At 33.7% G+C, this 16,810-nt stretch overlaps 1 protein-coding gene across 1 annotated transcript; it reads right to left on the reverse strand.

Annotated features, from left to right (window-relative positions):
* Positions 1-15,203: 15,203 nt before the first annotated feature.
* On the reverse strand, positions 15,204-15,737 carry LOC139426861 (uncharacterized). The gene has a single exon (XM_071186978.1). The coding sequence runs from the start codon at positions 15,735-15,737 to the stop codon at positions 15,204-15,206; it is 534 nt and encodes a 177-aa protein (XP_071043079.1).
* Positions 15,738-16,810: the final 1,073 nt, after the last annotated feature.

The following is a 16,810-nucleotide window of genomic DNA, read 5'->3' on the forward strand; positions in this document are numbered from 1 at the left end:
TATAGGTGTTTGATACACATTTGAACAAAATATTTTTCAAAGTTTCTATTTAATATTTTTTCTATTATTATTTTCTAACTTTGTGCTGGCACAATTCGTATTGTTAAGTAAAAAAAAACTTTTTTTGTCCATTAAATGATTATTTTGTTATATTCTCAGAATAAATTGCAAATTCTAAAAGTCTTCTTAAATAATTTATTATATTTAAGCAGTAATTTATTATAGTTTGTTATTTTCCTTCTAGTTAATGGTTTTGTTTAATTTATATTTCATAATACAAACTTTATAAGTGTTTTTAGAATGAAAATATGTTTATGTTAAAAATTATTGCAATTGTGAACTAGTATTCTTTTTTATGAACTAGTAAATTAAGACACCAGCAATTATCTATAAATATTAATTGCCTCAGTTAAATCTTTTTTTGCTTTTGTTATGATTGTGTATTTGATAGCTCGAAAGAAGAAGAAAAAAGAAATTTCTGTAAAGACATTACTTAAAATATTTGAAACAATATTCTTGTAACTTTTAAAATATTATATTATATATTTTATCGTTAAGTAATATTTTCATATTTTGATATACATAGGTTGTTTTGGGGTTAAAAGATATGCATTTAAGTCTTTTGATAGCTGTATTTTTTTTAAATAGGTTATATGCACTATGTGTGAGCTTGTTCACATTTTTTATTTATAATTTTTATGCACTTTTATGTGTATACATTCATATTCTAATGTGTTTTTGGTTATTTAAAGTATAACATTTGAATTTATAGATTTAGTATTGCAGATTTTTGAAGTTTTTATTTCCATAAAACTTTAATGAATAAAATTAGTCTGGTGTGTGCTTAAATTTGAAACCACTTGATATGGTTGAAATTATTTAGTTGCAATTTACTTCTTTGTAAAAGTATGCAAAAGTTTTTGAAATTTGAATTGTTTTTATTTTTACCCCCTTTCTATCTTCGATTTTAAATTAAAAATGTTAATAAACAATGTCTACAAAATTTATAAATTGCTGCAATTATGGATAAAATTAAATTCCTTATGATATCCTTAGCTCATGCATTACCTTGTTAGGAAACTCTTTTGTATATAAAATAGATAAGCATGTATTTTCCAGCTTTGAGTACTTTATGCATTACCTATTGATTATTTGATTATATTTAAAAATTAAACTAAAATTTTCATTTTATGTCATTGAAAGTAACATATTATGCATGTTAACTTTCCTAATTTTTTTCCCCTTCAAGTGACCTTAGACATTTTCCAATTCTAATTTTTAGTTTGTACTTATAAGGGTTGCATTTACATTGGATCTTTTTAAAAATGTTTTCCTCTGCTATGGTATTTTATACATGTTTAATTTAAAAATTAAAACAGATATTCAATTTGCTTCTGGTCCTCCCATAAATTTGAAATGCATTAAAAATCATAATTAATCCACTTCATTATTCATTGTTCAGCCTTTTCTTGTTATTCCTAATTTTCTGCTGTAATAAATTAAAAGTTTTTCCAGAAAATATTTTAAAGCAGGATATTCATCTTATTTCATAAAAAAAAAAATTTCAATTTTTTTAAAAAAATTTTTCCTCTTATAACTTACATTTTTAAACTAGCTGTGTTTTATTTTAGAGTAATGTTCAAAAATGATGTTGTTTATTTCATTGTACAATATTTTTTACTACAATATTACTAATGACTTACTTCTTACTGTTAAGTCAAAATATAACATTTTATAAAAACAAGTTGCAATAAATTTTATAATCTTTTAATTTAACTGTTCTCAAACTGTACATAGTTAATATGCATAAAATTTTATTAACTTCATTATTTTTCATTTTCTAGTCAATATTTATCGAAATAAAAATTTTGCCTGCCTACATCTTTTATTTTTCTGTTTTTAATGTTTCTCGAAACATTTATAAATGTTTTTTACTCTTATTGTGTATTTTTTTTATCCTCCCATGTTACAAGTTACAATGTTAAAATTAAAATAAATGAACATGAGACTTATTATCTGGCAGCATTTTAGTAAAGATAATTATCTCTATATGTTATTTTTTATTAGTTTTTGAAGTATTATTTTATGTACTTAATATTTGAAATGATTTTATTTAAAAAATTTTTAATTTTGGAAAATTACCTAACTTGTCCATAATTTTATTTTAGTCGCATATAACAGTCACTTCATTGTTCGTTTTATTTGGAAATAAAACTTTGAAAAATTTTATTCATACTTAAATTAAAATAAAATTATAATAATTATATAAACATAAATAATTATTTATTTTAAATGAAATATCATTTATTTATAAGAAAGACACAGCATTTAGGCTGAAATTTGAAAATGTATAGGCTTTGTTTCTGCAAAGATTACATAAATCTATGATTATTCAACTTGATCTATCAGTCTATATTTAATTAGGTTTTTAAAGTAATGTTTAGTAAGTAAAGTTTAAGTCTTAAATCCAATCTGTGTTAAATATTTTAGAATACAGTAGATGCCTGATTATCCTAACTTCGATTTACCAGATAGTTTAATTATCCAGATTGTTTAAGAGCAATGCATTTTTCCAAACTACTCCACTTGAATTTTTTCCCCATAAAATGCTTCTTTAAATACAAAATGCCTGAAAGACGTAAAAAATGGCTTTTGTCCCTTGGTGACTTTGAAAATAAGTTCTTTCATACTGCCCTGTTACAATGTGAATGGCAAGTAATTTTGAATTTATAAGGAAAAATATAACTTTTAAAAGCACCACTGTAATATGCTATGATAGGCTTTGTATATGTTTGCCAGACCTAAACCTGGAAAAAAGTGCTAAGGGAAATTACTTAATAACATTCTCTTAGCTGTTATATTAAAATTTTCCAATTATACTGATTTTCTGTTTTACGGATCAATCTTGTTCTGTATAATTGCCGCTCTACTGTAATTTGAATGAGTTGGTGTAAGAACTACTTTTAAACAGGCTAAAATAATAAATAGGGTAGTACTTTTTTTTCCTCAACTGGAAAAGGGGGAGGGATTTTTGTACTTTTTCCTACTCTTTGAAAGAGAAATATTCAGATTAAAATAAATAAGTCATATACTGGGGGGATTTGAAATTTTTTTTAATTGAAAACTGTACAAAAAAAGCTCAAATAAGGAAAGCAAATGTTAATTATTATAAATGAGGTCTCCTGAACTAGTATTCAAAACAAATGAGGATCAGGGTAAAATTAAGTCATTTTTTAAAATTTTCCTCAGGGGGTTTACCTTTTTTAGGTAAACACGGGATTCACGACCCCGAGGTACCCCAGTGATCTTTATTCTTCGAAACTAACGAATCTTTGCTCTGGTTCGAATTTATAATATGTTTAAACTCATTTCTTAAAGTTCACACACAACTCTTGAACTATAGCTTCACTTTATTTTTTGCATTATCACAAGAATGCTAACTCACACATCTCGAGATCCGAGAGATAGACAACTTCACAACAACAAGGAAAAAAGCACACACTCAAAAACAAAACAATTGGCGAGAGACGCGTGTGGCGTGGGGCCTCACAATTGGCGAGATATTCACAACATCGCCACACGCATACATTCTTCCCGCCATGAAATCCCTCACAAAAGGGTTTCATGAAAAATTAACACTAAGAAAACATTTGTTTAAAGATCATGAACTAACAGGAAAAATAATCACTTAAACAATAATCTCGGCACTTACAAAAATTTACATTGTTTGCCTAAATATTGACGTGTATAAATTTACAAGTTAATCTCTTAATTAGGTTTAGGCAGAATGCACACTCTAGAAATAGCTCTTTTATAAATGCCAGAATGGGTTTTCACCCTTACTACCCTAACCAGATTATCGTCACCTTTATACAATTCAATAATACGGCCTAATGGCCATTTATAAGTGGGCATGTTGTCTTCAATCAGAGCAACAAGGTCCCCGACCTTAACATTATCTTCTTAGAAATACCATTTGTTTCTTTGTTGTAGCCCAAAGTAACTACTGCTCCACTTTTTCCACAACAATTGAACTACCAATGTAACTCTTTGCCATTTTTTCAGGCAATTTTTATTTAGATCAATTAAACTTGGTTCAACAATAGTACTCATAGACCCGCGGATAATAAAGTGTGCTGGAGTTAAGACATTGAAGTCATTTGCATCATTGGACGAGGGACAAAGAGGTCTAGAGTTTAAAACATCCTCAATTTGTACACTGACAGTTAAAAATTCTTCATATGTTAAATTTAAACCACCTACAACACTTTTGAAATGATATTTGAAAGACTTGACTGCCGCTTCCCACAAACCCCCAAAAGAGGGTGCTCGCGGAGGGATGAATTTTCATTCAATTCCCTCGGAAGACAAATAACCAGAAAATTGGCTATCTTGTCTAAACAACACGTTCATTAACCTTTTAATCTCGGTATCTGCACCGACAAAATTTTTTGCATTGTCCGAGTAAATTTTCGTGGACTTGCCTCCTATGGCAAAAAATCGTTTTAAAGTAGCTATAAGAGCTGCGGATGTCAAGTCTGTTACGATTTCAATATGAACACATTTGGTTGAAAAGCACACAAAAATACAAACAGATTTTTTGCAGAGTGCCTTTTCTTTGATTTGGGTACTTAATCATAAATGGGCCGCAAAAATCTACCCCAGAGCAATTAAAAGGGTAGTCCTGCACGACTCTATCTCATGGCAGGTTGCCCATCAATTGGGAGTTTACAATTAAACCAATTGACTAAAAAACAAACAAAGCACTCATGTACTATTTTTATGCATACGGAACGATCACTTAATGGCCAAATTTCTTTTCTAATCTCATGTAACAATGCTTGTGGACTGGCATGCAAGTACTTTTTACGAAAATACTCAATAATTAATTTTGTCACCTTATGATTAGAAGGCAGCAGGATAGGAAATTTTGAATTGAAATCTAAATCACTATTTAAAAGCCTACTTCTAACTCGTAAAACACCGTTTTCATCTAAGAAAGGATGGAGAGTTTTTATCTTGCTGTCCATTGATACCATACCTGTCCCTTGAAGGTCCTTGATTTCTTTCTGAAAGTCAACACCTTGAATAAATTTTATGAGGTATATTTCAGATCTTTGAGTCAAGTGGGCCTCTCTTTTTCTGGGATGTTCGACAATTTCGAATCTACAAACAAAACTTAATACACGTATTAACTTAAGATATTTGCTACAAAACTTTAGTAAATTATCAATAAAAGAGTTAACTGTTATGTTAAAGCAATCCGAAACTTTATAGTCAATTTTAAGTTCACTATTAAAGTTATCTCGCTGAATTGGAGGAGCAATCAACTTTGAAGGGTACTCTTCATCCTTCAAGAACGGTGGACCTTCGAACCTCAAGGAGTTATGCGAGAGCTTGTCTGGGTCAAGCCCTCTGGACACCAAGACTGCTGGATTCTGGTCCGTGGGAATATGTCTCCACTGCTACGGTGACGTCAAGTCCTGGATTGTTGCGACCCTGTTGGCCACAAACGTCTTTAGTTGTGACGATTCTTTCATAATCCACGAAAGAACAATCATCGAATCGGACCAAAAAAACACGTTACAGTTAAGCAAGTTCAGAGTTCTCTGAACTCTTTTCATTAGTTTTGCCAAAAATAAAGCAGCGGACAGTTCTAACCTGGGAATTGTGACGGCCTTTACCGGAGCACTCCTGGACTTGCTCGAGACCAGCCGAATCAATGTGGAGGCGGAATTCTTAGTTTTGACATAAATGACTGCTCCATAGCATTTAGCACTCGCGTCTGCAAAGGCATGCAGTTGAATGCAGACAGCCTCTGGAAGGAAGATGCGTCTCATAATCTCCACGGTTTAAGTCCTTAAAGACGTAAGGAATCTGTTCCAATCTCGGGCTTCCTTCTCAGGTGACAAGTCTCCCCAATCAATTTTCTGAAACCACAAACTCTGCATAAAATTTTTTGCCTTAGCTATCACGGGACCGACTAATCTGAGGGAATCTACGATTCTCACGATCGTAGACAACACTTGACGTTTTGTGTAAGCACTATCTTGAGGGTCAGTTTTGAACACCTAACGTCTTGATTTCATCTCTGTCAGAGAAGGAATAGTCCTTATCGGAGCCCGTTTGCAACGATTGACAGTTGCTACAAAATTTGTGTAACTCAACATTTTGAATGCAAATGGACTTTGCATTTGATGCATAAATAAATCGTGCGGTTTTTGCACGCTTTACATCGTCTGCGGGCTTTTTTTTTCTTTCATGCTCACTTATTGTATGTCCGATTCTATCAATACGTACTTCTTTTGGTAGAGCTGCAAATGATGGGCGATCTTTGTTAGGATGGGTAACTTGTAATATACTTTCACCAGATGGATTGTTCTTGGATTCAGTTTTTAATAGGGCAATAGCTATATAAGATCTGAAGTCATTTTTTTTTCTTCCTCCAAGCCCTGAGCATGTACCTAGGTTATACAAAACCCCTAACCATAAAGCCCAGGACTTGGCCACTTGTCCAGCACACCCCAGCCGAGGAACGGGCCAAGTCAGCGGTATATATTTTGATATGTACTGGACAATATTTGCAGTATATAAATAGTTACACAATAATCTCATTGAGACTGCTAGGTTGTGTAATAAACACATCAGAGGAAGAAAATAACATAATGATGTTCATAATTTACAAAGAAATCTTTCAGAATAGTTGATTACAAGGAAAAATAGACTACTTAACATGATAACTAAAAAAACTATTTTTTATTTTTTTTTTTGAACTGAAAGTGAGGAAATTAAGAAGTAAAAAGACGAAGAGAAAAAAAATTATACAATATAAGTTTGTGAAATAAGAAGCTACTAAAATGTTAATAAATAGTCATTATCTGCTAAAACGTTCATTACTGTTATTAATCTTGTGGTTAAAGTATTGTTTATAATGAAATTTTTCTGTAAAATTTATAAGTAATATTTTTGAGCTAGTTAAAATTCTATGTAGCTTACTGAAATTTAATATAACGCTATCAATGATGTTTGTAAATAATGACCACCACTATTTCTTACCTTGAATCTTGATGCGGCATTTGGCTATGGCATTGTCTTGTAAGTCTACCTCTCCCATATGCTTATTGTAATCCGAAATAACGTCGAGTTGTGAAATTATAACTTCTTTTCTTTCTTTGAGACTGTATCATTTGATATTTACATGGGGCAAAATGGTACCGTTATTAGTAACAATTGTTACCACAGCATTGTCGTTCCATTTTATTGCGCCCAATGTTTTCCCCCCTCATATTTTTGGAACCATTCAATATACAACCAGCTATGCGATTCTCGCGTGCTGTGCAAGATGCAAAGAAACCCTTTTCTTTCAAAATTTCTAATAAACTTTAGGAAGAGAGAAAGTTATGGAAATAAATTTTGTTCATCTCAAAATTTGAAACAACGCTAAGTAACTTCAGGACAACACTTGTTCCTGCTGGCATATTTTATTGATCACTGTTAGCCTAAGCACAATAAAATTCCGATAACAATAAAACTCGGGATATACAATAAAACTGAAACCTTTCATAAAAAGTAGTTTTTCAAATTTTGCCTATTTGACATGTGTAGTTTTGTACTCTCAAGATAATTGGATACCCAAAATAAAGATGACTACGGAGAAACGAACACAACGTTTATTCAATATGGACAGCACAAACGAGAATAAAAATATAACAAATATGAGAAAGAAAATAGTTGGCACAGCGCCATCTATTGATATAACTTCAAACATGAATTTTAGACATTATTTAACACTCCCCACCATGCATCCATTTCTTGGATACATTAAATATTTATTGCACTTTTAGATTATGTAGTCTTTTAATGGGTCTTTAACATTGTTTTCCAATTGAATCTCACATGATCTAATTTTTCCATCTCTACCTGTAAACAACTTTTTAATCCTTCGTAACTTCCAATTATGGCGCTTAACATTATGTTCTCTCACGAGAACAACAACTTTATAAGTATTCAAATTTTTTGATTGCTTAGAAAACATATCAGATCTTAACTCTAATAAATATTCCTTAAAAAATCTTTTCCAAAAATGATTCAACCATAGTAATCTATATTTCCACTTTTTGGTTAATTCCACCTTATTTGACATTAAATTAAGATTATTTGGAGAAGGTAAAGTAGTTAAATGTGACCCAACAATAAAATGAGAAGGAGTTAAGGTGTCAGGCTCATTTAAATCATTGTAAACCTAAGCTAATGGCCTAGAGTTAATAACCTATTCTATTTCAGTTAATACAGTTATTAGTTCTTCATAACAAAGAGAAGTTTTATCCAAAGCCTTTTTTAAGCAATTTTTAACAGATCGAACAAGCCTTTCCCAAAAGCCTCCCCGCCTACAAAGAATTTCCATTCTAATTGATGTTTCTCTAAAAAGTTACACATTTTATACAAATATTTAAGTTCTTTATCGGCAGATTTAAAAGTTTTGGCATTATCAGAGTATATAACTTTACTAATACCCCTACGGGCAAAAAATCGTCTTAATGATAGCAAAGAATATTCAGTGCTTAAATTAGATATTAATTCTAAGTGAATATTACGTGTAACAGCACATGTAAATACACTTTATAGTTATCCTTTAAATACAATGGCCCTGCATAATCAATACCAGTAATCTCAAATGGTTGAGATTTCTCTACTCTATCAATAGGTTAAGATGAAATAACTTCTTAGCTGTAAATTTTTTACAAATTCTTTAATTATACAAAATAGATTTAACAAATTGTCTCCCTTTTAAAATCCAGAACTTACTTCTTGCCTGAATTTTAAAGTTTCATTAACACCATTATGTAATACTTTTTCATGACAATCATAAACAATTAATTTTGCAAAATAATCATTAGAAAGAACAATTGGACATTTTTCTTACACATCTAAAGATGAATTAATTAATCTAGTTTGCACTCTTAGAATACCTTTATCATCTAGCGTAAGATTAACATTAGCTAATTTACAATTTTTAATCTACCCATTTATTTAGTTTAAGATTTTGGATTTCTGAATAAAAACTCTGTGCTTGGGACATTTTAATCCAGTATTCCCAAGATTTTTCAGTTTCCAGTACAGAAATCGGACCTGTGCACTAGGGCTGGACGATATAGAAATTTCTTAAATCGATATAATCAACCCTGTTATATCACGATATTAGATTATATCGATTTAACAATCTAAACAACAAAACTAAGAAATAAATCCACAGTACCCCATCCTCTATTCAAATGTATTGTTGTTTTTTTCTTATCTCAGTTACAGTCCTGGTCCACAGAAATTTTGACGAAGTTGTTCTGATAATGAATAATTTTTTGCAGATAACAAAATAAGCTAAGTTAGTTAAATGATATACAGTGGCCTCTCATTAAGATAGAGAATCAACGATCAACAATATTTGTCTATTAAAACAGTTCTTAAAATTTAAGATTTGACTAAGGAATTTGTTTTTGCACAATGTAACAAGATGTCTGTATTAATGAAGGCCATCTTAATAAGAGAATACTGTAAAGTGTATATTCGAAATGTGCAGAAATTCAATGCTACAATTTGCTAATTTTATTCTGTAACTTTTTACGAAAGGCATACCCTCCAACTTATGAGGATTTTGAAAATAATTCTTTCTAGTGGTAGAACTATAAAACTTTTATCAGAACTTAAGAATCTAGCCATATGGCCTGCACTTTTATAAGTAATAGTGAACAAGTTACGCTAAAATTAATTTTTTTTAAATATTAAGACATTAATTTTGCTACCATCTGAAAAGAAGATTTCTGAAACTACGGAAATTCCGTAGCAATTGGAGGGTATGCCAAAGGTAATGGAGAATATTGTTTACCTTTTTCTTTTGCAGATATAAAATAAGAAATAACATAATATATGAATGAATTTTTAAAAGAAGTAATATTTTTAAATGTTTCACAATAAAATAAAACTTTAACATTGAAAACCTTTCAATTTTATTATTGTAAAAGCGCAATTAATTAAAATTTCTATTTTGTGTCAAAAACACTTGCATCTCTGCATTTTTCGGTAACAAAGATGTCCTATTCTTTGTTATAACAAGGCCTCCACTGCTGTATAACCTTTCTGATGGCACACTTATTCCTTGAACTGCCAAATATTTTTTGGCTATGATTTTCAATGCTGGAAAATATGCTTCGCGCAACTCCCACCATGCCAAGGTATCTTCATTTAGCCCTATTTTAATCATCGCTAAATAGCTTTGAAGTTCACTATCAGCTTTTTTTAGATGGTATGTGAAGCTGAAGATCACTACTTTCATCTTCATTGTCTTCACATAACAATTTCACCAATCCTGTTTTTTCTATGTTTCGGCCTCCAGTACTGTAACCAGCAGACACATTATTTTTCTCGAACATATCCTCCAATTTTTGAGGAATTAATCGTTTAGCCTTTTCTTTGTCCTCCGCAAAAGCTAAGCGAAATCGAGGATCGCAAACTGTAGACAGTCTTAGCAAATCCATTAACTGCTCATTTTCAATATAGCGTTCCTCTAAAGCATACAAAATGTCAGCTTAATTTTCCTCACAAATGTTTTCTCATTTTAACCTTGCAGATTCTTTTTAATTTTCAACAGCAAAGGCAAAACCGATGAAGCTGTCATGTAGTGCTGCCCTGAAAGAGTTTTCACGATATCCTCCATTAAGCTTGTGGCATTGACAAAATCTTCCAGAGCAGTGACTTCATTTCCCTCCAGCATTAGGTGTTTTTTTGCTGGATAGTCTGTTAATAACTTGCACAATGGCAACTGGTTTTCTGAAAACCTTATGCACAATTTTGAGGTGCTCCACCAGCGTGTGGGACATGCACTTGGCAGCTTTCTCACTTTTATCTGCAACAGTTCTTGAGCATTTTTAAAGTCTCTCGACATCTTCCAACTATGGGCAATAGTGTTTTGCAGCTTCTTCACCATAACTACTGCTTTTTGCAGTTGTGAGTTTTGCAAAGATCTATTCACACCTATATTTATGGTGTGTCCGAAGCAGGGCATATGTTGTATGTTTAATGCAGAAATCGCTTTCAAAATATTTGAGCCATTGTCTGTCGTACAACAGTTGAATACGTCCGTACAGCACCGCACCAAACAAGAAACACAACTACACTGTTTCGGATTGAAATAAAAGAGCGCTAAACCGAAGCAGCGTTAAGCGGGGTCTTACTGTATATGATTTTAATTGCTTTTATTTATTACCCTTGTAACGTTTTATGTATTTCGCGTATTTTATTTAATTAGGGGAAAGTAGGGTAAACCCGGGTCCCTGAGGTTTGAAGACTTCCAGAAATCACCGTTTTTATCGCAAAGGAATGAAATTTTGCAAAAGTATGTACTATTTGTTAATGCAACCACAGTTTTAAAAACATCATTTAATTTTTTTTATTTGTGGGTATTTTTTTTTGTAAAACAAGTCAGTTTGCCCCACTAGTGGGGTAAAACTGGGTAGACATGTTATTGTTATGGAAAAATAAAAATTTTAAAAGTTTCCACAAAATTTAGATTTTTTTAGTGACATAAGTTATCTATTGTTATAAAATATAGGAATAAGTATAAAAGAACACAACTTGATGAGTTGTTAATAAATTTAACTGTCTTTGCCTTTACTTTTTTGCCGTAATATAAGACCTATTGGCACAAGGCGCAAGTAAAATAGTCATCTTCCTTTTCGGCCCCAGAGCAGCTTTCATGGGCCCAACGTCGACATTGGATGCATTGAATCCATCCCTCACCACCCTTGGAATCCGAGTAAAGTTCATTGCAGTAAATGCAAGCAGTATTGTCATCCTCTTCACTGAAGTCATCCCACTTTTGCTCCTGTGGTTTTTTTTGTCGCTTTTTTTGGTTCGGGTTCAGAAGGTGTTAGATTCGATGTAGTTGACACATTAGGAACACTTGCTGCAGGACCTTTAGGGACTCTTACTGTTAAACCTTCCTTGTCTGTAGAGTCTTGATACTGGATTTGAGAATTCTTTGACTCTTCCACTGCGTTTTCTTCAGGTCTTGGTTCTGGCATAGATTTATCTGTGGTCAATGATGGCGCGAAGAGGTGTTCTGGAAATATGTTTCTGTTTAGTGGATATATGCCTGTTTGCCTGAATCCATTTGTTGCTGTTTGCATCACAGCTGCTTTCAAAAAGGCACTGCCAAAGAGTTTGCCAACTTGATGAATTGTCACTAGCCTGCCTGGATGCATAACCAGCCACTGGCGAACTTCTTGTTGATAGTACCTGTAGGTGCTGAGAGGTGCCATGAAGGTTACGTCTAGTGGTTGCAAACGGCGCGAATAATGAGGGGGCAAGTGCAACAAACTTACATGGTTTACACGGGCCATATTAATCAGCTCAAGAGTCTTAGTGTGGGTCGCATGACCATCTAGTATTAAGAGAACTGGCTTTTCAGCACTTGGTCTGGAAAATTGAATAATATTTTTAACCCATGACAGAAAGATACCGTTTTGCGTCCCGCCACTAGGATGATACTTTGCGATGCTCCCTGGATGTGCCTCATCAAGTAGGAGTGGGTTTTCTCTTGCGCCAGGGAAAACAAACATTGGAAGCATGTAGATGTGTGTCGATAGACGCCGAAACGGGCACAGGTACAGGCGTTGTATTTGCAGTTATTTTGGTGATGGCCAATCTCTCGACATTTTCGGCAGCGAAGAAGGATGATACGTTTCTTGATGTTACATTTTTGAAGACCAGCATAAAATGTCTGTTGCTTCAGTAATCTTTGAGATAGGCGATACGTTGCTCGGATGACTATATGTTGTTTATCCTGTTCTTTTTTGTGGGGGATTGCTTTTTGAAATTTTATGTCATCGTATTCTTCGTTGAAGTCACCATTGGTTTTAATGGTTTCGATGATTTCTTCCTTTGTGAAGCTCGTTGGTGTGTTCAGTAAAATTAGCGAAGTTAGTCTTATTTCTTTTTCCTTATAGTTTAGGCCTGTTTCTCTTACTAATTTTATTGCATTTTCCTTTTGCGTATGGCTGAGAAACTTCAGTTCAACAAGTTTTTCATCACGGTAAAGCTTTTTGAAAGGTAATTTAGGTGCTGAAACTTCTAATTTTTGCAAACATATAGGTAGAGAACATATTACTCTGGAACTGCCGGCCTTGATCTGTTGTGATAATGGATGGCACTCCAAATCTTGCAATCCAATGGTAAAGAAATGCATGTGCGACAGTTTCAGCCGTCATGTCGACGATAGGAATGGCCTCGGGCCATCTGGTATACCTAACGATGCAAGTCAGTAAGTATTGGTAACCATCTGAAGGTGGGAGTGGGCCAACAAGGTCCAGATGAACATGTTTAAATTTTTGGATATTAGAAATGCGATTAATTTTACACTACAGTTCGAATGGCAAAAAAGTTGGAATGAGGAGACAAATAACAAATTACACAATCTTATACCAAATATAGAACCAGTAATGAAACAAAGTTTGCCGAGAAAATACGAAGTTATATTGAATCGTTTGCGCATTGGTCATACACGTATTACACATAGACATCTCTTACTAAGTGAACCTGCACCAGATTGCTCTAGCTGCAATGAACCATTAACTGTTAAACACGTTCTGATCCAGTGCAATAAATTTAAATTTCTAAGACAACGCTATTTTGGCTACAATAATCCTACTTTAAATTTACTTATTGGCGATAAACCACACTATAATCTTCTGTTGTACCTTAAGGACATTGGATTTTATAACTCAATTTAATTTGACCTTTTATTTAAACCAAGCACTCGTTCTTTAGACCAAGTTCATGGTGCGGTATAGCCATTTCTGGCTCTTGCGCCAAAAACACTAAATAACTAAATAACTAACTTAAATCTTTGGCGAGGCAGCTGGAAACTCTGGATCGGGCTGTGCATATGTTTAGTGATTTTAGATTGTTGGCAACGCAGACAACTTCTGGCCCATCCCGAAATGTCTTTCAACATGGTGGGCCAAACAAATCTAGATTGGATAAGTTTTCTGGTAGAACGTATACTAGGATGTGAGAGGTTGTGTAATAGTTTAAATATTCTTCTTCGAAAGTTCTGCGGAACGTATGGGCGTATTTTTCCACTGGCAACGCAGCAATATATATTCTTGTTTGTCGTTAATGTCATTGGTTTAAGGTTCAACGATGATTGAGTTGTGTTAAGAAGATTTTGGAGTTATGGATTGTTAGTCTGTGCATCGACGATTTCTGTTAAATCTATGGTGGAATTTTCGATCTCGCTTATTTTAGACAATGTGTCTGCGACTATGTTATCAGCACCGGCTATATACTGGATATCAGTTGAGAATTGTGCAATAAAATCGAGATGTCTGAGCTGGCGAGGTAGCAATTATTCGAACTTTTAGTGAAAGCAAAAATTAAAGGGCGATGATCTGTGTATATCGTGAAACATTGCCCTTCAAGTATGTGCTTAAAATGCTTAATGGGGAGATAAATGGCTTGAAGCTCTCTGTCATAGGTGCTATACTTAATTTCAGTAGCACTCAGTTTACGAGAGGAAAATGCTATTGGTTTAGGACCATTTTGTGTTATGCAATTCAATGCGCCTGCAACTGCGATGTTAGAGGCATCCACCATTAAACATAATTTCGAATCCGGTGTTGGATAAGAAAGGGTTGCAGCAGCAGCTAATGCAGATTTGCATTGAGTATAAGAAGTTCGGCCTCATTATTCCGTTGAACAGGGTGCTTATCGTTCTTTTTGCAGTTTGTAAGTAAACTATTTAAATGAATTTGAATCATGGCTGCGTGAGGTCAGAACCGTTTATAGAAATTTAGCATGGCGAGAAAACGTCGAAGTTCTGATATAGTAACAGGTTTTGGAAAATTTTTAATGACCTCTACTTTATCCGAAAGCGGCAGTTATGAGACAACCTAGGAATTTGACCGAGGGTTTTCCTAAATTACATTTGTCTGGGTTCAGCTTAAGGCTGCAATCTCTTAAGCGAGAAAATACTTGGTTTAAATGCCCAATGTGTTCGCTTTCCGAAGAGGATGATATTAAGATGTCGTCGAAATAGGGTATGCAGAAATCGAATTTTCCTAAGACCTGGTGAATATAACGATGAAAAGCCTGCCCAGCGTTGCGTAACCCAAAAGGCATTGCGGTGTATTCGAAAAGGCCAAAAGGGGTGGTCACAGCGGTTTTTGGTATATCAGGGGGGTTAATAGGGATCTGATGGTGCATTTCATAATGTTTCCTTCAGCCAATTTTTCTCTTTGGGCATGAATGATCCACTGTTTACAAATGTCGTCTGGAAACGCTTGTTGTAATTTTGGAGCTAATACACGACCGTAACTGTTAATGTCCTCCCCAAGTGCGCGTAAGGCTTGCAATCTTCTATTACATTCAATGTAGGTTTCATTTAGGGCTGTTGCCGATAAGTTGCGTACTGGTGTTAGATTTTCCAGAAAGTCCAAATGTGCTTGGACAATTCTATTTTTGTCCCAATATCTATCCATTATGAGCTTTTTAGTGGTTTCACATGTGGCAGCAACAATAATGATACCATCAACTAAACGTCTTGGTTCGTCTTGCAAATAACCTCTTAAGAACACATGTTTATCAATAGTTGAAAGATTTGGATTGGAGTCTACAGAAGACTGGAATTGTTCCCAAAAACTTTGCCAATTTTCAATTTCACCGCCAAATGGTTCTAACTTAATCATCGGTAGTTATACTGTGTATGTTAGGCTAACAGGCGTTATCTGACCAGCAAATGATGGATTAATAACCTAATTAGTCGCCAAATTGACAATTTCAGGGCCCTAATTAAAATTATAGCTGGCGTTAATCGTTGGCGATAATTTATTTTGGATGTTTTTTCGGGCTTTAAAAATTGCGCGCTCCGCACTTTCTGTATAAGTTTCACATTGGGTAATGTCATTTTCGTATTCGTCATCCGTAAAAAGAACATGGATTTCATTATCAACCGTTTTCATATCATTTAAGATAGTTGTTAAACGACTAACCGCATATTCCACATCTTCATTCGAAGTAACTTCTGTCATGTTGTTAATCTCAGTTGAGAAACGAGTTATGTTACTTCGAATAGTTTTTCGTTTCCGCTTCAATTGCGACACTTGTTCTCCTTTCGTCGCCATTTTTCTTTCGCGGAGATCAAAATTCGCAATAGTAATAGTTTCGTAAATAACTTGCCAGTATTTTTGGCTTAGTTCCAATTCGCTGATTCGTATGAGTATTTCGGCACCGGATGTTAATTCGCGTGAACGTAATTAAGTCACAACTTCAGTATATTTTGAAAGAACACCATGTACCTTTATTTGCAAACGACTACTACACAAGAGTGTTGCCATGCAGAGACAATTAAGTTCTTTTATTTAATCTAATTACTAAGTTAATTACTGGCGTGCAACAGGTGATATTTGATAACTTCATCTTGGGGGATATTCTTAGTGGTTATCCATCTAAACTCATTCCCGCTTCCTTGAGTAGGAGTGGGGTAGGTGTCCATCTAGGCAGACCTATAGCCACTCGAAGTGCAGCATTGTATAGCGTGTCTAGGCCGGTTGGCTTGAGAAGGAGAAGATGTGACTTTCAAAGTCAAGAACACTCCTGATACAAGAGTTGACAATTCTGAGCAGGTGATTTGATTGTGCTCCCCACCGTGTGCTAGAGATGCAGTGGAGCACAGACAGTTTCTTTTGAATTTTTTGCATTAACATTTTGAAGTGATAGTGAAAGTTCATATTGCTAGAGAAATATAGGCCGAGTATTCGAA

Source organism: Parasteatoda tepidariorum, chromosome 9 (assembly GCF_982258835.1).
Source record: "Parasteatoda tepidariorum strain Cologne lab strain chromosome 9, Ptep-v5.0, whole genome shotgun sequence".
Classification (NCBI taxonomy): Eukaryota; Metazoa; Arthropoda; class Arachnida; order Araneae; family Theridiidae; genus Parasteatoda; species Parasteatoda tepidariorum.